Below are 24,930 nucleotides of genomic sequence, written 5' to 3' on the forward strand. Positions count from 1 at the left end.
GATCTCGGAAGCGGGTCCTTTCTCGCCTGATTATCTTCTTCTTTCATTCCACCAACGCTCTTCAACTTCTCGTCATTTCATCTATCATCTGTAATAATTAAAAATAGACTGGGGTGAAATTTTGGGAGTAGTACGGTGTTCCAATGCTGATATAGAAGAAACTTGGAGTTTCGGAGCCATGAAGTTTATCAGATACTTGTCTGGGGATGGAACCTGGACGTCTCAGGTCTGAGGAAGGATGGCTCACTTGTCAGCATCGAAATCACGAATGATGCTCAGGCAACATGTCGGACTTGGGCAATCATTGCACATATAAGGCATACAATGGACTGCATGTAAGCCTAAGTGCAAGAATCCGTAGAAAGTTTCACCGCCTTTTTCTCTAGTAAAAAAAAAGCTTCATGTAACAAATTAAACGTTAGGCCTGTATTACGAGTATAGGACAAACACGGGTAATTTCGCAGTATTAAGGTTTTACTCCTATAAAATATTATAATAAATAACGTTTTAAAATGTCCATTTTTAGGAAAAAGTCTTAATTATGATTATTTCTACACGATACAATCCGTCCCACGTCCGGTCCTCCAAAATCCACTCGAGCCAATGACAGCCCCATTCCTCGAAGAGCAGTTGTTCAACTACTGCTCTAGATCAGCGGTCATCAGAACACTGCACTCTCGGGCGAGCGTCGCTTACCCGCAGGTCTCTTACAGCACCAACGTGCTTTCGTGGCTGCTGACGGGCATGCTTCCTCCTGCACGAGGATGCATGTCGCCATGCACTGCTTACCCCTAACCCATTTCAGTGAGTGCTGACGACCACTGCTCTAGATAAATATGTTGTTTAGTCAACTGTCCGAAGACAGGTCTGAACCCCACAAGTGACACCAAGAAGACAAACTTATGAAGCAACTAAGCCAGGAGATAATGGGGTATGTTGGCCAGTTCCTTTCCTCCTAGATAAATATGATAGGGAGGTATATTATATATTTAAAATTTAAACAATCTGTGTTAAATATACGTCGTCACATAGGCCTACTTCTGTTCTAGTAATAGTATTTATTGTCCGCATTTTAAAAGGGAAATACTAGTATTGGTGTCTGTAACTGAAAAGGGACATCTTCCGCAGTTTGTGACGGCGCTGACTCGCTAGTCCGCGGTGCTAGTGGACCGGTGCCACGCCTGGTCAAAACCAGCAGAAGACACCTCCACTTCCTCGTCTTGTCTCTATCAATCTTCATCCCAGGAAGCTGAGCACTGACCTGTTTGTTTTGCACAATTACAGTGCTCATTTGGCGGAGTGCTGATAATGACTTCTCAAAGCTGAGAAGCCATTGATCCTGAGCCCGTCTCGCCTCTCGGGCACCGCCTCCCCGCGCAGTGGAGTGCGCACGTTGGTGAACCCGTCAGTCGACCTTGAAATAGTGGCGTGCAATCCAACAACCTTCGTGAAGTGTGTGGACGTTTAAATCACGGGAGCTGTACACTACGTTCTTAAAACGAATCACTCAACAGTGTTCAAATAAATCACCTATTTCTATGACATTACACGTGTGTGCTAACGGAACGATCCCGTACGATACGAACACGAATTAAACTTCCTATAGCGACTAAAATTTGTTTTTTGTGTTAACGAAGTGGCAGCAAATGCCATAGTGATGAGCATACAATTCTTTTATTTATGAATGCCTAGTTTTGGTGTAATATCTATGAGAAAGACAATTGGTTCGTTCCAGAAACGAAAATAGTAGATGCTACAAAATCGATGAAAGGTGTTCACGGAAATACACGTTTTTAGCATTCCGAATGCCGCGGAAATACGAGAGCTGATAAGAAAGGCTGAGACTGATTTTTCTTCATAGATGTTTATTATTTTACTTCAATGTTTACATGATATTTTCAAAGTAGTGTCCATCTACTTGGATGCACTTGTTATAACATTTCTTCAAGTCCTCGAACACATGATGTAGGCCATTCTTTGTCAGGTTCTTGATAATCGCTTCACATTTCTGGAACCAGTTATCACCGATGATGAGTCATGGGTGCAATATTATGATCCTGAAGGAAAACAAGCCAGCACAGAGTGGAAATCGCCAGGCTCGTCAACACCAAAAAAGTGAAAGTTGTTCAATGGCGGTTCGTGCCTAAAATGACAAGGGGCTCACTACTTTTATGATATTACATAGTTTTCCAATAATTTAAACAATATCTCATTTCTGAAAAATAAAAAAAAATACTACAGTTCTTTAAAGTAGATAATTACCTTAAAATGAGCCTCATGATGATGATGATATGATCATCATCATCATCAACAATTACCTTTGAAAGAACATAGCGATTTTCCCTTATGTTATTATTTTGTCTTTCAATACTCTTCCTGAAAGCTGAGCTAAGCTGTTGCCTAATTTCTGTTCTTCCAAGGAATGATAAAATCTAGCCAAGCATTCTTATGAGCAATAGATTCCTCATTATTCTTAATTTTGTGTCAAATGGCTTAAATCTGACACATCAATGCAAGTCCAGCTCGTATCTTTACCCTTAGCAAATAGCAGGCACAGGAAAAAAAAATAATTTATTTTTAGATTCACAACCGCAAATCTAGCTGTTTCTTTCATATTTTTTTACATTGAAAGGCCTGAAAAATGTCTTACCTCGGCTTGTTTGTGCTTGCTTTAAATCGAGTTGAGGTAACGGGCTTCCAAGCTTCTTTATTTTACACATCTTCCAAGATTGAAACCGAAAAATTTGTTTGTAAAAGATATTGAATACACTATTCTTTTTTTTTTTTTTTGGAAACGAACACTGGTCACACTCAGAGATGAGTACATTAAGACTAAAACACTAAGAAAGACTAAATGGACATTTCAAGGATTGTAAGAAACCATTAATAAATACAACAATCAATAACACACACGTACACATGCTAAAAGTGTAATCTGAGCTAAGATTGGAGCTAACTTCCTTTTTATATCACGAAGTGTTTTGCGTGTCAGCTGTTTTACGATCACGTGACTACAGCTGCGCTGGTCCGAACACCAACAACACGTTTGCCATGCAGCATTTCCCCTTGCCACTCGCCCCTCACGCAAGTCCAGAAGCTGGCTCGGCGAGGATCAGAGGAGAAATTGAACCTCGGAAGTTACAAGCATATATGTATTCGATCTCTGCGGTTCATGGGTTTTCATACGAAAAAAATACATCAGAGTCGTAAGAAACAAAGAATGATAGTGTAAATTATAGATAAATTAATTCAAACAATTAAATTGTTTTTCCTAGGGGTTCTCTAAACGTTTAGGACGCACCGCCACTGAAGTTGTTCCATCTGCAGGGAAGGTGATGGTGAGGGAATGATTTACCAGCATGCAGTTTCCCCTCGCACTACTGTTATAGGAGCATATTAAACGTCAGTATTGGCGACACTGAGGAAGCACATTGCAACGAAACGACCACAACTTAATCGGGATTGGGTGGAGACTGCATCATGACAACGCACGACCTTACATCGCGAATCAAGTCATGCAATTTCTTGCTAAATTCAATATTATCTGTGTACCATGTCCGTCTTATAGCCCCAGTCTCGCTCCCCAGTCGCTATGGCTTTTTATTTCCGTCAGTAAAGGCAAAGTTCCGTGGCATTCGATTTGAAAAGTCTGAAGCAATGCTCAAGAAATATGAGGCGATTCTCAAGGACCTGGCAAAGAATGACCTGTATCATGTGTTCGAGGGCTCGAAGAAACGCTAACTTATAACAAGTGCATTCAAGTACAAGGGGACTGCTTTGAAAGAGAACATGTAAACATTGAAGTAGAGTAATAAATACCTATGAAAAAAATCAGTCTCAGTCTTTCTTGATCAGCCCTCGTAGCTTTTCGCATTTCTTCTTTGTGTCTGACTTTCTTTCTCTTTTCCTCTCTGTAAAGTTTTCATTTGTCTGTAGCCTGAGACTCCACTTTCGTCGACCCGACAGAAACACCGGGGACGTTCGCTGGAACTCACTGTATTGGTGAGGTTCAATTTGTGACAAAGAGGCACTTTTGGGACACTGGCATAGACGAGAAAATGCCGTTAGGTGGGCAGGGGTGAACAGTCCGCCTATTGAATAGGGATATCCTGAACTAGCACCAACAGATAGCGCGCGTGTACTTTGAGGGATGCGCTTTGCTTGTGCATTTGTTTTCCGGTATATAAACATTGAGGATTTACGTAGTGTATTAGTACATTAAATACTCTTTAAAAATAACTCATTGCCAAATTTTTGTTGTGTTTCTATATTTAAAAACCAGGAAAAGCCTTTTATCTTCATTCAGATCCCGAAATATTCTGAATATATGCTTTAAACCTTAAAAAATTTAACCAATTAAATTGCGCCTCGCTATTAAATAAAAATAACTACTTCAAGTAAGGAATTGCTGGCTACAGTTTCATTTTGGAGGAGTAAACTCTCGATTAACTGAGATGTTTATTATCCAGGACGATCCATAGTGAAATCCATTTCGTGAATAATGTTTTTAATGTGCTGTAGACTAATTATTAAAACCATGTTTTTACTTAAAATTTTCAAAATCATCCTACATAGTATTGAAAACTGCATGTTCTTAACCTACAAAAAACAGGAATAATCGTGATACTACTGCGATCATATTGTATCATCTTATCAAACATTGCATTTGATCTTTCTGCATTTAGAGAAAAAAATGCGAGGAATTCAGTCTCGGTAGTCCCTTTCCTATTAAAAAATACACATTGGTGGCTGCATATCCTGTTTTTACAATACTAATAATTAAAGATGTAATATTCACCTTCGACAAAGTTCCTATTTTTTAATTTTTTTATTCCTGCACCTCGTTCTTAAAGTTCTCGTTTACGTTAATGAGTATTCAATTTACTCGTATTCTATATTGTGCATACTGCAGATTTCCCCAACCATCTCTTAAGGGAAATCGCTTAGTATTATGCAAGTTTACGCTATTATTTATTGTAAATTAAATTAAATTATGATGTAAGAAAATACTGAATTATATTAAAATATATTAGGTTATACAAAATAATTATAAATATAATTTGATACGCACAGAAAACCAACAAGCAGGAGAACGTAATCAACTGTAGCATATGACATAATATTGCCCTACAACATGTTGTGCCGATGGAACGCTCCTGCCATCTAACGGTAAAACTTCGCATAAAATATCCCTATTAGACTACGTATGCATTTGTGGAGTGAAGTAAAGGAGAATATACAAAATAAATTCGTTCAGTTAGTCATACTTTTATAAAGGGGAGTTGTTTCATTCTAACGAAAATGCTGTAATACCGGCGTTCGTGCAAATGCAATTACGCCTTGTGGATACATGAACGAGGTGTACAAGTTTTTTCGTTTGAACTGAATTCGTTAAACTGGTATTCGTTATATCAACATTCGACTGTACTCCAGTTCTCGCCGATAAAATTAATTATATAATTGATGTATTAATAATTATTTCGTCACATAATCCTTGGAAGGAATGAATGTTAAATACAAATTACAGTTGTAATAAATTACATAAGTTCAAAATATATATTTAAATTCAGAAATGCACTTGAGGTCGAAAGGAAGAAGTACTTGTATTAACATTTTCTTCTACTGTACAAGAATGACAAACTTCGAGCCACGCTTTGCAGGGGATAAACAAAATGCCAGTGTATTTTGTTTCTGACACTGTAAATAATTTTCTGCTGCTGTCATAGATCTTGTTTTGTCCTTTCTGAAAAGACATAACGAACGTCTGAGACTGTATTGTGACGTGGGATCAGCCCACTCGTCTTTCTCTTGTTTTACAGCTGTGAATGTGCCACTTGGGTTCGGTCCTTCACAGCTGCTATTGAATCTGACAAACGACGCTGGCATGTCCATCAATCAACTTATTCTTTGTTCTCCAGTATCGTATCTGTATGTCAGTGCGCAAACAGTTGCTTCATTTTCCCGCCTCGCTTTTAAACTGGTTATTTAAAGTCCAGTTGGTTTATGTTGGCACAGGATTTTTAGAAAGAGAAGGGAATACTCTCTCACTTGCACCCATAGTCACCATAACCTCTCGGCAGGTATCATAGGGTATTGAGGGGAGGGAGAAAACTCCTGGTACAGACCGATTATTTAGTCCTGACAGCTCAGCGACGCGAAAGAGGGGAAGTAATAGGAGGAGTGAGAAGAGTTCCGGAATAGAGATAAGAGCGAGCGGTCGGTAAAGGAATGCAGTACAGCTTAATTGTACTGGAAACATACCGCTCTACCACACTCATGACATCCGATCGCTCCGAAGGCAAGCGAGTGAATAACCCAAACACCCCTTGGCGTAACTAAATGGACTCGCCTGACCCAGGCGTACATCTCGGCGACTGCCAGGACTAAATCATACTGTACGTGACCGCTGGATGATCTAATGCCTACCCACTTCACTTGCGTGAATCGGGTTCCACATATTGCGTACAGATGGCAGGACTATGACCCATTTTCAAGTTGCACACCACTTCGGCGAGTCACGCTATGCATAATGTGTATCTGTGGAGAGTTATGACGTGTACTAGGATGAATGTATATGTAAGTTTTGGTGTAAGTGTAGTGTAGGGAATGGATGAGGATGAAGATGAAGGGAGAAGGGGAAACCCGGTGCCGGCACGTAGTCTACTCCTGTCGAATAGCACCAAGAGAGCCGTCAGGTTTAACGTCCCCATCCGACGGACGAATCACTATCAACAGTGACATATGCCTTCTCTTCATATGCACTGCGGAGAGATTTTGGATTTAACCCAGGCACATTGGTTTAAAATTTGCATTTTTTCCCCTAGTACGGGCTTTAAAAATCACAAACAAATGAAACTTCTGATATTAAATAAAACAGCTTGTATCATAGTGCAATTCCGTAGCCATGATGCTTAGAATCTGTTTCAAACTAAAATAAGTCACAATGTTTAGAATCTGTTTCAAACTAAAATAAGTCACAATGTGAACACTACCCCTGATAACCATCAGCTGGCTAAATGAAGCGGCACGGCAGTTAGGAAAGTGTGACAACAGCGTTTTAGTGGTATATAAGGTGTGATTTGAAGACAAGCGATTTTATCACTGTGATAGGTTTCTCGCTGGTTCCGATTGTGACTTTAGTTTTAAAATCACAGCTCCGAGGAGTCACCGTCTCCGACCGATATGTGACTATAGCGATGGAGACATATACATAGGCCTACAGTATATGTAACACCTCCAACGTCCAGTCAACTGCAAGTCAGAAGATTCATTAACTTGAAGGATAACATAATTAGGATCTAATTAATTTTCGTCCCTCTCAAAAGGTAATGTCGGCAACTTTTCGATACTCAAGGTACGATGCACTCAATAGAGCTCGAACATTCATTCATCATTCATTCAATGTTCTGCCTAACGGCAGGTCTTTCACTGCAAACCCACCTTTCTCTAATATTTCCTTAGAGCTCGGACTTTGCCCATTTTTCCTTTTTATTTCTGTGTACATAAGTTAGGAAACTTAATCCAAATTCTATATTAGGCCATTATTTTAATAGTGCCTGTTCAAGTTTTATAGTTCTTATAAGTGCCTATTTTAGGGGTAGTAATCTGTTTTAGGAATAGAAGCTTTTTAATACGTAGTTTGAAAAAATGTGTGTTAGGTATTTCGCCTTTCAGACTTTTATCTTCATTATGGATGGGATAAATACGTCGAATTAGGATAAATACGTCGAATTAATTAAGAAACTTGAGTGTGAAAAAAGGATAGCTCAGGAAAATTTTCTAAAAACCATTTTCAAAGAAGATGAAACTAACAATTGGAGACAGTTTTATAATTATGTACGCAGGAGAAAAGGAAAAAAATGAAGAGGGTAGTGCTTTTACGAAATCAAAACGGAGAAAGTACTCGTATAACTGATGACAAAGAAAAGGCCGACTTATTAAATTCATATTTCATTTCGGTTTTCAATAGTAATAATAAAAAAGAGAGATTACTTGAAGGAAAAACTGAATGAGGTAGACACAAATAGTAAAAATAAAAACATTCGAGATTTATATAAGAGCATAAAGGAATTTAAAAATGGATATCAGGCAAGGGTAAACGTAATCAAGGATGAGAATGGTGACTTGCTTGCAGACTCTCATTCAATCCTTAACAGATGGAAAAACTATTTTGGGCAACTATTAAATATACATCGGCCAAGAAGAATTTATCGGGACGAAATTGAAATACAAACTGCTGAGCCGCTTATACCGGAACCCACACTTTCTGAAGTCGAAATTGCGATAGAAAATCTGAAAAAGTACAAGTCTCCAGGTATTGATCAAATTCCAGCAGAATTAATACAAGAGGGTGGAAGTGCATTATATAGCGAAATTTATAAACTTGTAGTTGCTATTTGGGAAAAGGAAATTGTACCAGAACAATGGAAGGAGTCCATAATCGTACCTATTTTTAAGACGGGGGACAGGACTACTGTAGTAACTTTCGAGGAATATCACTTTTGTTGACATACAAAATTTTGTCGAATATCCCTTTGAGAAGATTAACTCCATATGTAGATGAAGTTATTGGGGATCATCAGTGTGGTTTTAGGCGTAATAGATCGACTATTGATCAGATTTTTCGTATTCGACAGATATTGGAGAAAAAAAGGGTACAGTACAACAGTTATTCATAGATTTCAAAAAGGCATATGACTCGGTTAAGAGAGAAGTTTTATATAATATTCTTATTGAATTTGGTATTCCCAAGAAACTAGTTCGATTAATTAAAATGTGTCTTAGTGAAACTTACAGCAGAGTCCGTATAGGCCAGTTTCTATCTGATGTTTTCCAATTCACTGCGGACTAAAGCAGGGAGATGCACTATCACCTTTACTTTTTAACTTCGCTCTAGAATATGCCATTAGGAAAGTTCAGGGTTTGGAATTGAACGGGATACATCAGCTTCTTGTCTATGCGGATGACGTGAATATGTTAGGAGAAAATCCACAAAGGATAAGGGAAAACGCGGAAATTCTACTTGAAGCAAGTAAAGAGATAGGGTTGGAAGTAAATCCCGAAAAGACAAAGTATATGATTATGTCTCGTGACCAGAATATTGTACGAAATGGAACTATTAAAGTTGGAGATTTATCCTTCGAAGAGGTGGAAAAATTCAAATATCTTGGAGCAACAGTAACAAATATAAATGACACTCGAGAGGAAATTAAACGCAGAATAAATATGGGAAATGCCTGTTATTATTCGGTTGAGAAACTTTTGTCATCTAGTCTGCTGTCAAAAAATCTGAAAGTTAGAATTTATGAAACAGTTATATTGTCTGTTGTTCTGTATGGCTGTGAAACTTGGACTCTCACTTTGAGAGAGGAACAAAGATTGAGGGTTTTTGAGAATAAGGTGCTTAGGAAAATATTTGGAGCTAAGAATGATGAAGTTACAGGAGAATGGAGAAAGTTACACAATGCAGAGCTGCACACATTGCATCCTTCACCTGACATAATTAGGAACATAAAATCCAGACGTTTGAGATGGGCAGGGCATGTAGCACGTATGGGCGAATCCAGAAATGCATATAGAGTGTTAGTTGGGAGGCCAGAGGGGAAAATACCTTTGGGGAGGCCGAGACGTAGATGGGAAGATAATATTAGAATGGATTTGAGGGAGATGGGATATGATGGTAGAGACTGGATTAATCTTGATCAGGATAGGGACCAATGGCGGGCTTATGTGAGGGCGGCAATGAACCTCCTGGTTCCTTAAAAGCCAGTAAGTAAGTAAATAGTAATAATAATAATAATAATAATAATAATAATGCCGCTGATAGGAGTGGTTGTGTCATAGAGCGTGAATGTGAACCAAATTCGACTTTCAAAATAACTTCCAAAGGTGTTAGAGAGAGAATAACGAAATTAAAAAATCGGAAGTCTCGAGGACCAGATAGTATTGCTACGGAGATTCTTAAATTAGGTCCGAGGCCATAATTCCATACTTAATGCGTATATTTCACGTTTCCATAAACAATGCAGCTATTCCATATGACTGGAAATCAGCTGTTTTGGTACCCATGCATAAAGGTGGAAATAAATTAGATGTCGGAAACTACAGACCGATTAGCCTTACATCTGTCGTATGTAAAGTCCTGGAGCATTTGATATCGGATTATATTCGTCGTGTTCTAAATGCGAAAGACTGGTTTTACAACCGCCAGCATGGTTTTAGGGAAGGCCTCTCATGTGATAGTCAAATTACGTCGCTGATTCAGGATCTAGCTTAAGAGGTAGATAGAGGCGGAAGAATCGATGCAGTTGTGATTGATTTTTCGAAAACATTTGATTTGGTGCCACATGACATATTAATAGATAAGTTAAGTAGGCTAGGAATAGATAAAAGAGTGGTGCTATGGATCCAATAATTCTTAAAAGGCAGAACCCAGAGAGTTAGAGTAAGTCATGAAATATCGGAAATTGGAAATATAAGTCCAGGGGTGCCACAGGGCAGCGTTCTTGGGCCAGAATATTACATCAAATGCGAGGCTATTTGCAGATGACTGCATTATCTATAGAAGGATTAGAAATAATTCAGATGTGGATGCTATTCAAACAGATTTGAATAAAATTTATAACTGGGCGTTAATGCATAGGATGAAAATAAATGGTTCTAAAAGTAAATCTATAACATTTTGTAAAACCCGAGAGGAAACCAGTCTTAATTACGAATTCAGTGGTGTTGTAATTCCGCAAGAACGATGTTGTAAATACCTAGGAGTGTATTTGAACTCCAAACTTTCTTGGGAAGAGCATGTTGATAATGTTACGGGTAAAGCATAGAGGGCACTTCACTTCCCAAATCGAGGGAAATAGCATATCTAACGTTAGTGCGACCGTTAATGGAATATGGAACTACATGTTGGGATGCCTATAGAATATATCAGATAAATTCCTTAGAAAGAATCCAGTATAGGGCAGCTAAATTTGTTCAAGATAAAAGAGAAGATGGAAACGATACGATAAAAGAACTTAAATGGACAACTTTGGAAAACAGATATAGGAAAACTAGAATAACATCATTATATAGAGCACATCTAGGTTAGAAAGCATGGGTAGACACAACGGCTCGGTTAGAGAAGCCAACGTACTATGGTAGGAACGATCATGATTTCAAAATCAAATGTAGGAAACAGAAAACGGATGTAGGTAAATTCTCATTTTTAAATAGAACTATAAATGATTGGAATGACCTACCTGCAGCGGTCTTTGAGGGCTGTCCTTCCTTAGGGAGATTCAAGAATAACTTAAAAAGTTGTGTATGAAGTGTAAGTTAAAATTAAGGTGACATGTAACATTTAATTTTTTAAGGTGACATGTATTTATTTAGCCTGACGAATTACTACCTTGGTTTGAATTGCAAATTATTTAAAAATAGACTAGAAATGTTTAGCTTAAATGTAGTTCTGTTTATAAGTATGCATAAGGGTGTAATTATTTGTCTTATTTGAACTGTTGTATCAATGAAGCGTGGTGAGTCAGTGAAGTTTTGGTTTTACAGTGCAGTGAATAGTTCCGATCAGTGATAATTTATAGTGTCAATGAAATGTGTTCTATAGTGTCAGTGAAATGTGTTATTTATTTTATTGGGTTATTTTATGACGCTGCATCAACATCTCAGGTTATTTAGTGTCTGAATGAAATGAAGATGATAATGCCGGTGAAATGAGTCCGGGGTCCAGCACCGAAAGTTACCCAGCATTTGCTCGTATTGTGTTGAGGGAAAACCCCGGAAAAAACCTCAACCAGGTAACTTGCCCCGACCGGGATTCGAACCCGGGCTACCTGGTTTCGCGGCCAGACGCGCTGACCGTTACTCCACAGGTGTGTACGTAATGTGTTATAGAGTGTCAGTGAAATGTGTCTTAAAGTGTCAGTGAAATGCGTAATAGTGCCACTGCAGTGAGTGAGATGAGAGTAAAGTTAAATATTATTATCGGTACCAATGTGAAACTTACGTAGGGCCTATACATATGTAGGTTGTATTGCAAAATTAGGTTCACTTAAAAATTAGGTTATTTTATGTATTATTATTATTAATTGTAATTATTGAATTTAAATACTATTATAGTCACATCAACGGACGTATATACGTCACCAAACATCGTAAAATGAAGATTACATTTGTAATTATTGTGTTAAATTGTATTGTGTATTCTTATTGTATTGTGTATATAATTGTATTGTATAATTGTATTGTGTATTGTAATTTTATTGTGTATTGTTTATATTGTGTATACCACTGCCACCGGGTGCTTGCCCACTTGCAGTGTAAATAAATACATACATAATGTTCAAGGTTAAAATAAATGATCAACTGTTGTTATTACATCTAGCATTTCATTATTGAGGCATTATTCTTGGAGATGTGCGCGCTCGTGACGAAACAGCCTCTCCAATAATGTATCGAGATAAATATGACGTTAGGTTGGCGGCTTTCTTCTCAGTTTTGTACTGCTGCTTGAAGCACTTAACGCTCATGTCAGTTAAATAATGGGAAGATGGCCCACGGATGCTCCTAACTTGGCGTCGATGGTTGAATGATCAAGTGTGGCACTTCTGTCATCTCGTACTTCAATAATCGCATGCTTTGCCTCTCTTCTGTGCGCAGGTGACGTGGAAGACTGCCTGGTCCAGCCTCTGCCGCAGGGTCAGTTCACACCGCTCCCCGAGGCGCTGTGCTGGGTGATCCTGGACCTCACGTCCTCTGGACAGGCCGCAGTGCTAGAACGCATTCGTTCCGCGCTGCAGGTTGCCTTCCCCGACATCCAGCGCCCTTCGCAGGAGATCGTATACGACGCCCTGGCCAAGCTCATGGCCGAGCGGAAGGTATGTTTCACTACTGTACATAATAATGTCATGTGACAAATTATAATTTGTACATCACGTCCGCTATTCTACCCTTGATATACTGCGGTTGTTTGTTTTACTATGTCCCCTTCTCATATTTTCTCCTTTGTTTCCTGCTTCGTCTGTCAGAGGCTTCTACGATCCCACGAGACGGTATGCAAAGACCTGTACGGTATATATGAATCAGTATACGTTCTATACATTGGTCCGCAGAGGCATCTGTGGGGAACTGGATGATTGACAAACATTTGGACGGTAAACACTGTTCCTGCACCTCTCGCTGACAGAGTTCTTTTACATATCGTAAATCGAGAGCATGGATACTTTAGCTTTATTCATCTTCCTAGAGAAACTACGCTGAGGTCTGTAATCACCTTCCTAAAAAAATCCTTGTCCGATTTTAAACCTGTGAACTAGCTTAAGTAAGTAGAACTATGAAGAATTTCAAATGGAAAATGTTGTTTCACGTCAACTCTCATGAATGACGACTATTTCATGCAGAAGAAGCTACATTAACAATACCAAGAGTGTCTAGGTATCTGTGTTGGTAAATGCTCTTTCATATTGTAAATGCTCATTATCTCTATAGGAATAAGCTATGGTATCTGATATGAGCTGAAATTGCTGTATAGTAGCTAGCTGCACATACATAGCAAGAGTATCTCTCTCTTTTTCCTCCATCAATCACCTGTCATTATCTACAGACAGATCCATTTATAATTTTAGATCGGGTATGGCACATTGATTCAATAAGTTATTGAAACTTTCGCCACCGTATAAGCGCTCAGTATTGTCTGTCTGTTTTAACGCAATTGTTCGGTGGAGTATTAGGCAGATAGTTTTTCTAGTAACATGTTATTTTGAGAATAAAATTCTATGAAACGTGTTACAAATTCGATTCGTAAGTTTTAATCATAAATCTCTTGTTCTCAAATTATGAATTAAACTTTATGCATAATAAGAAAGACAACAAAGAGACCTACAAAGTGTCTCTCATTAGTGAACGCATGATGAGGCTCGTTTCCCCATGGGTATGGGGACGTACTATATTCACTGCCTCTTTTCTTGGGTAAGAAACACAATTTGAAAGGGAAGTCGAAGCAAATTTCGAATAGATTGCCATTTTGTGTGTGTGTGTTTTTTTTTTTTTTTTGCAAATTAACACTCCGTAATTTTTTCTGTAAAATAATTATATTTCATGTACATCGTATCCATATGATGAAAATTCGTCATTGTACAGGAAAAATCACTGTACACACAGACAAGCCGGAGACATGATGAAAACCACTTATGTTGGTGTGGTTAAAACCTATATTTCCTTGATAATTTTTGAATATATTTCGCTGACAATAAAAAAAATCTGAGAATTTATCAGATAATAATAATAATAATAATAATAATAATAATAATAATACAAACGCGGACAAATTATTAGACTAAAACTTTTTCTTGGAAACATGTCATATCAACTACCAGTATAATTCATAGAGTCTCTATTGTTGTAAATATGATTGTTTGCATCTTCTGGTATATTTTTCCAATGGTTAAGTATATTTTTTGTGGCTATGTTGGTACTACTGGTGTTTTAATTATATACTACAGAAGATATTCTCCCGTGGCCTGCAAGAAGACCGGACATGAACGAAATTGAAAATCTGATCTATACTGAAGAAGAAAGTGAACAGAAAGAGGCTTACAACAAAACATGGACTCATTTAAGCACTGTCTGATATCTGGCTAAATGATGCTGATATTCAAAGAAAGTGTCAAAACTTTGGTTTCCGGCACCACTGAAAAAATCAACGTGTTAATAAAGAATAAGGGAATGTTCACAAAATATTAGTAACTTCAAGACTCAATTTTCTGTTCATTATATCTGTGCAAAATATATTTTTGTTCATTATTTCTACCGATAAATACAGCTTCGTTGCACATAATTGATTTAGTCTAATAATTTGTCTATCTGTAATAATAATAATAATAATAATAATAATAATAATAATCGTAACATTATGCGATGCATTGCCTAATCCCGTTGAGAAATTAATTTGTGAAAAATTCTGCTGCTTAATGTATGTTCTTTCTCTCAGCCATTTATTGCGGTCAGAGTTTACTCTTCTACTTCATAAGTCAATTTCATTCTGTACAGACAATCAGGCCTAACGTGCTGTTAATATAGATAAGTGTATTCGCTTTCGGCCGCACCTTCAGTAGCCAGTGCATCTGTAATTTTTTTTTTTTTTTTCGCACGAAGGCCGTTCCGTCCTGATTGCGCATCTCCAACACAGGGGCAGCATTTTAAGCTGTAACACTTTCTCCCGTCATGCCCCGAAGCTGCGATGAGCGGCCCTCGGGTTATCCAACATCAGTGATTACGTTCACATCCCCTCTCCCCCGAGCCGATACGTAACGCAAGGATGCAACCTGCGACCCGCGAAGATCCCGAACGTGACTATGTAACTAAGCGAGTCGGGGTCGTCTTCCAAAGATCTCTCTTTCCAGGTACCCGGAGGTTCATCTTTGTCATCAGAAAGTCTCTGTGCTGCAGGCCCTGTTTCCATTAGAATCGCTACAGTTCGCGCTTTCGTAAAATGCGTACGAATTAGCAGTTGTTAAAGTGTTAGGGTTTCGAGACGTGAAATAAATTATTATTATTATTATTATTATTATTATTATTATTATTATTATTATTATTATTATTATTATGTGTAATGGCGGGCACTTAACTGTTCATCATTTGCCCATATGGAACCGGTTTTGTAGATCAATTTATGAACAGAGTCGTCGACCAGTAAACGCAATAGGAACCCGGTCTCCCGTGATGAAATGAGATGATCATGGAGATTGTTGGGATGCCACAGAGAACCGGAGCTCCGGATATTACCCTTGTGTTTCCTGTTAGCTTGCCCAACACAAGGCCTAAATCAGAGTTACGCCGGGGATCGAACCTGGGTTCACAGGAATATGAATCCAACACTCCAACCACTAGACTACCATGATGGTCTAAAGTAAATTGATATAGTCTGTGGAAACATAATTTACACTTTTTTTTTCCAAATGTATATCCTTCATTTCACTTCGGATACACTGTAGTTCACATACTTATTATGCTTGTTCATTTATTATTATTATTATTATTATTATTATTATTATTATTATTATTATTATTATTGTTATTGTTATTATTATTATTATTATTATTATTATTATTATTATTATTATTATTATTAAAATAACAATTTTTCTATTTCTGGTGAAATATGAAGATCGTAACTTCTTGGAGGCCATACATACCAAGGAACAATTCATAATAAAGGAAAAATCCCTTGACAGAGATCTGGAATCAAATCCGAAACCTCCTGGTTAGAAGCCATATTTGCTAACCACTAGACCAAGAGACTGACCCCTTGTAACAACGACAATGAGTTGGATATTCGTCTCCCGTCCTTTGTTTCATCTTCTAAGCTGATACAGTAGTTCGAACCTTCGAAACGTCATACTAAAGCTTTCACCAGCAATCATGAAGTGGAATTCAGAATGTAGTTTCAATATATCTTTAGATTTGGTAGTTGGCTTACAGTTAAAACACCTGGGGTAATAAACGAGACTATCCTTCCTCGTTTAAAAGATGTTCTATTTTGTTTCGTATTTTGTCGGACATCTCTTTAGTCTCTCGATTCGTTGACCCGCAGAAAAGTTCCCTTTATAGCAGAGAACTCGGTGAGACAAGGAACAATTGGCCGTTAAATTGTGCTTCCAGCAATCTAAGTCAGGGGCAGGAGTTTTTTTTTACGTGCTCTAGTTCTACGAGAATAAACCTCAGTTATATTTACGGCAGGGACGGACATTTATGGCGCCTGGGAAAATATGCATAATAACAGTAACACGTGGACAGTCAGCGGGATTAAGCGTGCTGTACATGCTCAGAGCTCCTTTTGGTGTTGTATTTATTAATCATTGACTATATAATAGAATTTATTAAGGCGCTTGTTCCATAGTACACACATTATTTCCTTTGTGTGTTGTTTAATGACGCTATATCAACTGCGAGGTTAACCAGCGTCGGTGCTATTTATGATATCCAAATAGGTTGACCTGGTTGGCGAATTGGTATAGCGCTGGCCTTCTATGCCCAAGGTTGCGGGTTCGATCCCGGGCCAAGTCGATGGCATTTAAGTGTGCTTAAATGCGACAGGCTCATGCCAGTAAATTTACTGGCATGTAAGAGAACTCCTGCGGGACACAATTCCGGCACATCCGGCGACGCTGATATAACCTCTGCAGTTGCGAGCGTCGTTAAATAAAAAACATAACATATCCAAATAGTATGTTAGCAAGTTGAGAGCGAGTCTCCGTTATGAGATTATCTGACGTCCTCTTACAGTTACAGAAATCGTCAGCCCAAGCATGATTTCAGTCACGCCCTAGTGCAGCCTCGAATCGCGAAAGGAGCTCTTTATCTGTGAGTTACGCTGAGGGGTTTGCACATTTTGCTCACATTATTAGGTCCACATGTGCAATTTTTTTATTTTGCTTTAATTTGTTTGTTTACCTTTGTTTTATTTGGAGAAGAAAATTGATTTCCCAATAGTTTTTTATTCTCCTAGTCGAGCCAGAGTTGAAAAATAATTCGTTCCAGTATAGAAATTTAAAAAATGAAGAGAGGTAACATGTATAAAAATTAGTTACGTTAATAAAAAAGTGACCTGGTCAGAAATCGAAAGCGGACCTCAGAGACCGCAAGCCAGCACGCTACTGACTGCTTCACCGCAGAGGACGTTAGGAAGACTCTGAGCGTGACGAGAGGCTTGCCGCTCGGCTTGAAATCAATGAAGACAGCGCACATATATATACATATAAACGTACTCGTGTAAATCGCGTGTCAGTTCTCAACATTTCCACCACCAAGAGACACAACAAAACTATTTTCTAACACTGTACTTACTATATATTCGAGAGTTTACTTCAAATTAAATTTGTTTTGCTTTCGGGGATTCGGCCTTTCCCGTACGAGAATGCCTACGCATGCAATTCAAGGGTCTTAAAAAATTACCACATGCAATTTTTGGACCTGTAACGATTCCGCATGGAATTCGAATGCGTTCAAATTTCGGCCAAAGCATGTGACCGGGGCCTAGCCAGTATCGTGATGAATTTAGATAGCTGGTGTGAGTAACGAAATCCGATTTCTTAAACCAGCTGTAACGGCTGGGGGAGATAATCGTGTTAACCACATGTTATTCCGCGCTGATTGGATGATTTTTCACCTCTGCTGAGGCATGTAGGCTTGAGGCCAGCACTCGATCCTTCTTGGGCTGTCGTGCAACTGATTCATTTTAATTTCATGAAGTATTATTTGTGTAACATTTCAATTTCAAGCACACTCGAATATCACTACACTTTCGCGTGTGATTTTTTTTATTTTCACCAGTGCCTTTTTATTACACACATTCCGTAGAGCTCCACTTAAGAAGTTTATAAATTTATAAGGGTACGATTATGAAGGAACTCGTGTTTCCGGATACTCTCGTCTAAAACGTCGCTTCAATTTATTGTAACCTTTGTTCCTCACTAAATGTTTCACAATAAAAAAATAATTCTCTGTGCTACAGTGAAAGCCATTTCACGCTTGATGTGGACACTAAATGTTGGTTTAAAGGTCCAGAACGTCACTATGGACACCGTCATTGTCATAGTACTACGCGACCAAGGCGGGAACCGTTTTGTTTGGTGGCGCTGCGATTCGCTTCACAACACAGGCCGTGCTGTAAAGTCCGCATCAGATGCAAAATGAAGCACATGCTGAACTGTTCTCTTGTTTCGTTATTATTAATATGCTTTATATGTTATATGTTTGTATAAGTTTATAGTTTATATTTATTGTTTAGTTTTATTTATCATATGCTTACATACATAGGAATCTATTCAGAAAACACACCACAACATCGGTGTTCGTAAAGGAAGGAACATGGATCGAAAGCAACGTAAACTAAAGTAGGTACCGTATTTTATACAATATTGCAGTCGATATACATTTCTTACTTTAGCATTTCTCATTCTTTACCTTCCTTTCTAATCCTACTAATTGTTTTTTCAGTAGATTATTTTACGATGCTTTAACGACATTAGGTTATTTAACGTCTGAATGAGATGAAGGTGATAATGCCGGTGAAATCAGTCCGGAGTCCAGCATCGATAGTTACCCAGCATTTGCTCACATTTGGTTGAGGGAAAACCCCGGAGAAAACCTCAACCAGGTAACTTCCCGCGAGCGGGAATCAAACCCGGGCCACCTGGTTTGGCGGTCAGACGCGCTAACCGTTACACCACAGGTGTGGACTATTAATTGTTTCCTTATTTACCTTCACAACAGCTGCAGCACGCTCTGTTGCCTTCAACAGAGGTAGGAATAAACCAGTTGTCTCTTCTTTATCACAAAACTTTATGGCATTATCAATAATGCTCCGCGCTTGGCTACGAAACACACGTCTTCCTACATGCGGCATTGCGACCAGATTGAAACTCTAGGCATCGGATGTGACGACACTCCAGCAGTAAACATACGCAGCGAGCACGGAGTTCCTCATTCTGCCACGACGGGTCCCGCCTTGGTCGCGTAGTACAGCTGAATTCTGCGCCATGTTCTGGCAGATGTTTTGCGGAGGTAATCCAAGGATCACGTGCGCGTGTGGAAGCATTTTCCACATCTGCTCGTAACTCTTTCGTTGTGCGATACCTGTTATTGCATGGTTACCAAAGTTAACAACATACTAACGCAAATCTTCGCGAAATAAAGGGGGCTACGCTCACTTTTCGACTACTCTGTACATCCTAACTCCACGTAACTAGGGTGTGGACTGCCTGCAGTATTCCCCGCCACACCTTCCCACAACATTTGTGACATTGTGTGCACGACTGAGAACTCCACCGCTCGTTTGATCTCACGGCATCTCAGTTCGCACAGCACTGGCTTACTGTGTCTGCGGATGTGGGTTCGAATCCCGGTGCTGTGGAGTCGATTTGTGGTGGACAAATCCAAGGTTCCTTTGGATTTTTCTTGCCGTTCTCTCGTTTCCGTCCATAATTCCATCGTTATTGTCCGTTTAAATATTAATTATCATCATTACAATAGCATTACCCAAAACGGAGTCGGTGTGATGTATGTGTCTGGTGTACTGATGTCATCAGCCTGAGGAGGCCTTAGCATACTTTCGGGGGATAAAGAGACTGCAGTGAGACTTCATCGGAACTGTAAGCTGAATCAGCAGCTGCATCACGCAGCTGAGTCACGATATTTACAAGAGCGCGATCGTTCGGATTGTAAATACCATAACTTCTACTATAAGAGCTGTGAGGTACAATAAGCCAACTAGAGACTGCAGTGCTACCCTTCGAGACCCTCCTCTGCAAGAGAGAGAAAAAGAGACTCGAAATACACATCACCATATTTCACTCTGTGTGTTAAATGTCTGCAATATTCGTTTGAAGATTTTTGTATGATCTCTTAACCAAAATGAGCTGTTTGAGTTTTGATCTTCTAGAACTTGTATTAGATCGGAGCACTGATGGCAGACTACTTCGATGAAGGGATATTGAACGTGATTTTCGATATGCCAAGTCTTGGTAGAGTTATAAATTAATAGGGCCAGGAAGTTCATGCATTTGCATATATTTTTCCATTGGCTGTAATTAATTGCTGTTTAATTATCTTCACGAATCATCAACATTTAAACTTATCAAACTAAATTTTATGTTGCTTATATTTGCATGTTTTGGCGTCTTTTTTATAAATGCATAATATTTCATAATTTTTATATTATTGTGGCATGTTTTCGCGTTTAAGCTCATTAAGCTGATTATTCTAGTTTTGAAAACTGGCATTGAGTGAAATGATTATAATTATATTTTTACCATATAAGTATTGAAAGTTTCGCTGCACACTAGCGAATCTCACGACACAGTAATGTGCCGCTCTCAACAATAAATGTAAGTTTAATCTCATCTTGTTTGACCTATAATGTTATTTCATTCGTTAATTTATTGATTATTATTATTATTATTATTATTATTATTATTATTATTATTATTATTATTATTATTATTATTTGTTAGTGATATCAAGAAATATAGAATTTTATTAGTGCATATTTATTGGCATATATTAAGGTTTTTAAAGGTATACTTGCATGTAGCTAGGCTTTTAAGGCGTGAATTTCCTGGCCCTAATAATTAAATAAAACTGAAAACATAATTTACACCCAGTCGGAACTTAACCGTTCGCGACTTGATTTGCAGTTGTACATACTATCAATGAAATATAAGGAGACACGATGGCTTCAAAGGTTAGATCTACCTTTGTCTTAATGTGAGTAGGGAATTCTGCGTAAGAGTTCGTTTCAATTGGTTACTCGAGTTTGCTGTCTGACAACTGAATTTGAAGGCGAGAGACGAGAATCCATAACAAAGAACATCAATCCTTAGAAACAGAAGAGAAGCAAAATTACGGCGTAAACCTCAAGTAGAATTCTAAGCTTAGATTGTGTATAAATGTCTAACCATCTGCATGAATCTTCTATGGCTCAGTTTTAGCGCGCTGGTCTTCCATTCTCGTGGGCCGAGTTCGATCCTCGGCCTGGTCGTGATGAATTTGTGGTAACCAAAGTAAACGTTGCAGAGGATTTTCTCCCGAGTATTCTCCTTTCCGTCTTGCATTCCATCCATAATGTGGGATGAAGTATTATGGATAGTTCGGGTTTCCGATGCTGATGTAAGTTCTGAAAGGGCTTGGAGTTCCGAGCTCTGAGACATATCAAATACTAGTCTGAGGATGGAAAATGTTTCTGTCAGGGCTGAGGCAAGATGTTCCGCTTGTCAGCATCAGATTCACAAATGCCATCCAACCACTTGTCGCACTGGAATAATAATCGCATGTATAGGGCGCATAACAGGCCAATATGAGACAAGTGCATGGATCCATCCCCGGTCGGCGCTCGAAAAGTCTGCCAGCCAGCCAGTCAGCCGACCCCTCTATACACATATTAGTAAAGCCCGGATTTCTAAGCATAATCGAACAGTAAAATAAGCAAGCAAATAAGCACGAAAAATGGTGAAAATAAGCACCAAAATAAGCAAAACCGAATACACAGAAATATGATAAATTTAGTATTTGTTTCATAGAACTCTTACCTTATTGCAGGCTGTTGCAGTATACAAGGAAGGAAATCCTGAGATTTTTCTGTGTGGATCTCCTGCGTACGTCTGTCAGTGAAGAATGATTTGTACAGTGAAAATGTTCTTTCGACGTCGCATGACGTCAGAGGCGCATGTGAAAAGTATCAAAGTTCTTCGATGAATTCCTCTTCAATATCTGTTTCTTTACCAGAAAACTTTTTAGAAATTTGATACAGTGTTTTGTAACCGGAATTTTTCTGTAATACCTGATTGAATTTGTCGAACGCAATTTTCTGAAGATGATGATACCGAAATTTCGTCTATCAGAGAAAGTGAATGTTCCAAGGAATTATTCCGATCTTCCAACTGCTTTAAAATTTCGAGTATTTTGGAGAAACATTATGAATGTACTGAATCTTTTCTTGAATGCCAATGAAAAAAGGGAATCAGTGATAAATGACGGCTGGGAGTGAAATATGCACTTTTAAAATTACAGTTTTGGGTAAAATATGCTGTTTTAATTCAAAATCATAAAATAAGTAAGCAAAAACGTTTTCCTGCGAAATAAGCATTTATAAACACTAACAAACATAGTTAAAACTGCTTATCTAGGTGTGTCTTACGAAGTATAACCTTTCTGCTTACCTTTAAAAGTGTGGAAAGAATATGCATTTTGCTTAGAAATTCGGGCTTCACATATTACAATCATCATTCCTCCGAAGTCTAATAGAACAATTCATTCGAGAATAACGCTTATGTATGCACTGTTTAAAATTGGAACTATAAGCTTACTTGACACATCCTCGTCAACTATCCCAACTTCCAAAATAATTTCATTAGCGTGTAGAATATAACACCAGACCATTCAGTAAGCTATAAGTTGTTATTGTTTTCTCAGAGGTGCCTCTCCTGTCTAACATTCCCTCACAGTAGGCCTACTTGCCACGCATTCTGCGGGAGAATTGCTGCCTATCGTAGGATCGAATACTTATAGCAACAGATCATTATCATTGTGCATTTTCTTGTCTTCAGTTTCATCATTGATCTGGATGTTCGCAAGCGACATTTATTATCCACTCTCTGTATGCGCAGAATGTATGAAATCGTCTAAAAAATATGCTAGGCCTATAGGCTTATACTCGTAAGTAAAATGTAGAGGACTAGAAAAGTACAAGAAGCTGACGAATTTATAGTACCGGTATATACAAGTAGCTGGGGCGATGTTTGTGTGATGTAAATGAGAAATTAGGGGAAAATCAGAATCGAAAGGAGGTCTAATTTTCTAATGGCCTACAGTTCACATCTCTTTACAATCTCTGTATAAATGCAGGTATATGTAGTTGGATAAGAGTGGCATGAATTGGGACTTCCAATTGCCCTCGTTTGCTCTGTCACAACATATGCCGCACCCGCATGGTGGTTCGTGGGCGTGTCCTACACCCGTAAACTCCAAGTTATCCAGAACCAGGTGATTCCAATCATTATCAATCTCCCTTGAGTCGCCTCGAGACAGAAGTTCCGTGATGAGCTAAATTTGCCAGCCATTGACGAATTCATCGTGCGATTTGCTAAAAACCTGTAGGCCTACGCGGCAGCTCATGCTAATCCCAACAGGAACCATCGGTACGGTCGGCTATTAGGCATTCTTATGAGGCAAGATGATAAAAAGGTTGGCGTTGTCCCCTGTTTAAGTAGGTGATCACACTACTCTTAGTATTGCCGCTGGAATACTGCACTCACTGCTGAAATAGTCTGGAATAATAGTGCAACAATCCTACATCCTTTCCTATTCATATTGAGTTGACTAAGCTGAACTTCGCTCTGACTGCCCGGAATACAGCATTGAAAACGGCGGGGGTAGTGTCTTACACTCACGAAGCTCCCAACTCTGACCTACCCCGAACTCATCAAACCAGGCTTAACTTTTCCATAAACCGCTTTTAATTTGGACTGGCGGAGCTGAACTCTGTTACTGACGACCTGGAATATAGCAACGGGAATGACTAGCGAAGGAACAAACACTCATCGCTTGTTCGAGACTCCTGATCAGGTCCCACCTCCAGTCTGTCTTAGGTCAGAATCACGTCCCATAATTCCTGCCTTCCTTCATCCTATTTGAGCTGACGGATCTGAACTCTGTCTTTTCCGACCTGAGAAGCGGCAAGCAACTATTGCCTTTTCGATTCTCAGGATCGGAACCCATCCCCAGTTCATCTTATGCCAGAAACATCCCATTACCCCGTCTCGTGGTTAACCACAATTCGAGCTATTACATACACACCAAGGATAATATCCTTCACCACTACACATCCCCAAATTCCGGGATTGGTTGACGGGGGTGAACTCGTTTTCCTGGCTAGCCCGGTATCCAACGCGACGGATATTGCCTTCAGCAACTGAATCCCTTATATTCAGAATGAGGATTGCAAAAGTGTTCACTCTAACCCACGTCTAAGCTAGGTACGCATATTTCTTTTTTTCCTCTCTCTCCTTAGTAAGAACACAACCCCTTCCCCACAGTATCCCCTCAGGGCCTGTCCGGCCATGTTTTATTAGAATCATCTGACAGCCAATTTGTTTATTTCCTAAATTGAGACAATTAATTTCCTATGTGATTTTATGTAGTTTTCCTATGGCATCGAGACAAATGCCGGAATGAGTCCTAAAAGAAATGGGCCACGCACTAACATCTCATTCATCATATGAATTTTGGCATTTTCGAAATTAAAACCTTCTAAAAAACGGAGCCTTGGTTTTCGCATTGTGTCGCCTTTTGTGCTTCAGGGTGAGCTTGGAATGGAATGGAATTTTCAGGAGGGAGGCACTATTACCAGTAACCAGTACTGCGACTTTTTACGATCTC

General features: G+C 38.8%; 1 protein-coding gene across 1 annotated transcript in view; it reads left to right on the top strand.

The window, feature by feature from the left end:
* ko (Stork-head domain-containing protein knockout) overlaps positions 1–24,930 on the top strand; it is a 698,943-nt gene that overhangs the window by 606,050 nt on the left and 67,963 nt on the right. Inside the window, exon 4 of the mRNA XM_069818178.1 lies at positions 12,658–12,875. Coding sequence (XP_069674279.1) covers positions 12,658–12,875 — 218 coding nt within the window. The remainder of the gene's footprint in view (positions 1–12,657; positions 12,876–24,930) is intronic.

Source organism: Periplaneta americana, chromosome 2 (assembly GCF_040183065.1).
Source record: "Periplaneta americana isolate PAMFEO1 chromosome 2, P.americana_PAMFEO1_priV1, whole genome shotgun sequence".
NCBI classification, from domain to species: Eukaryota; Metazoa; Arthropoda; class Insecta; order Blattodea; family Blattidae; genus Periplaneta; species Periplaneta americana.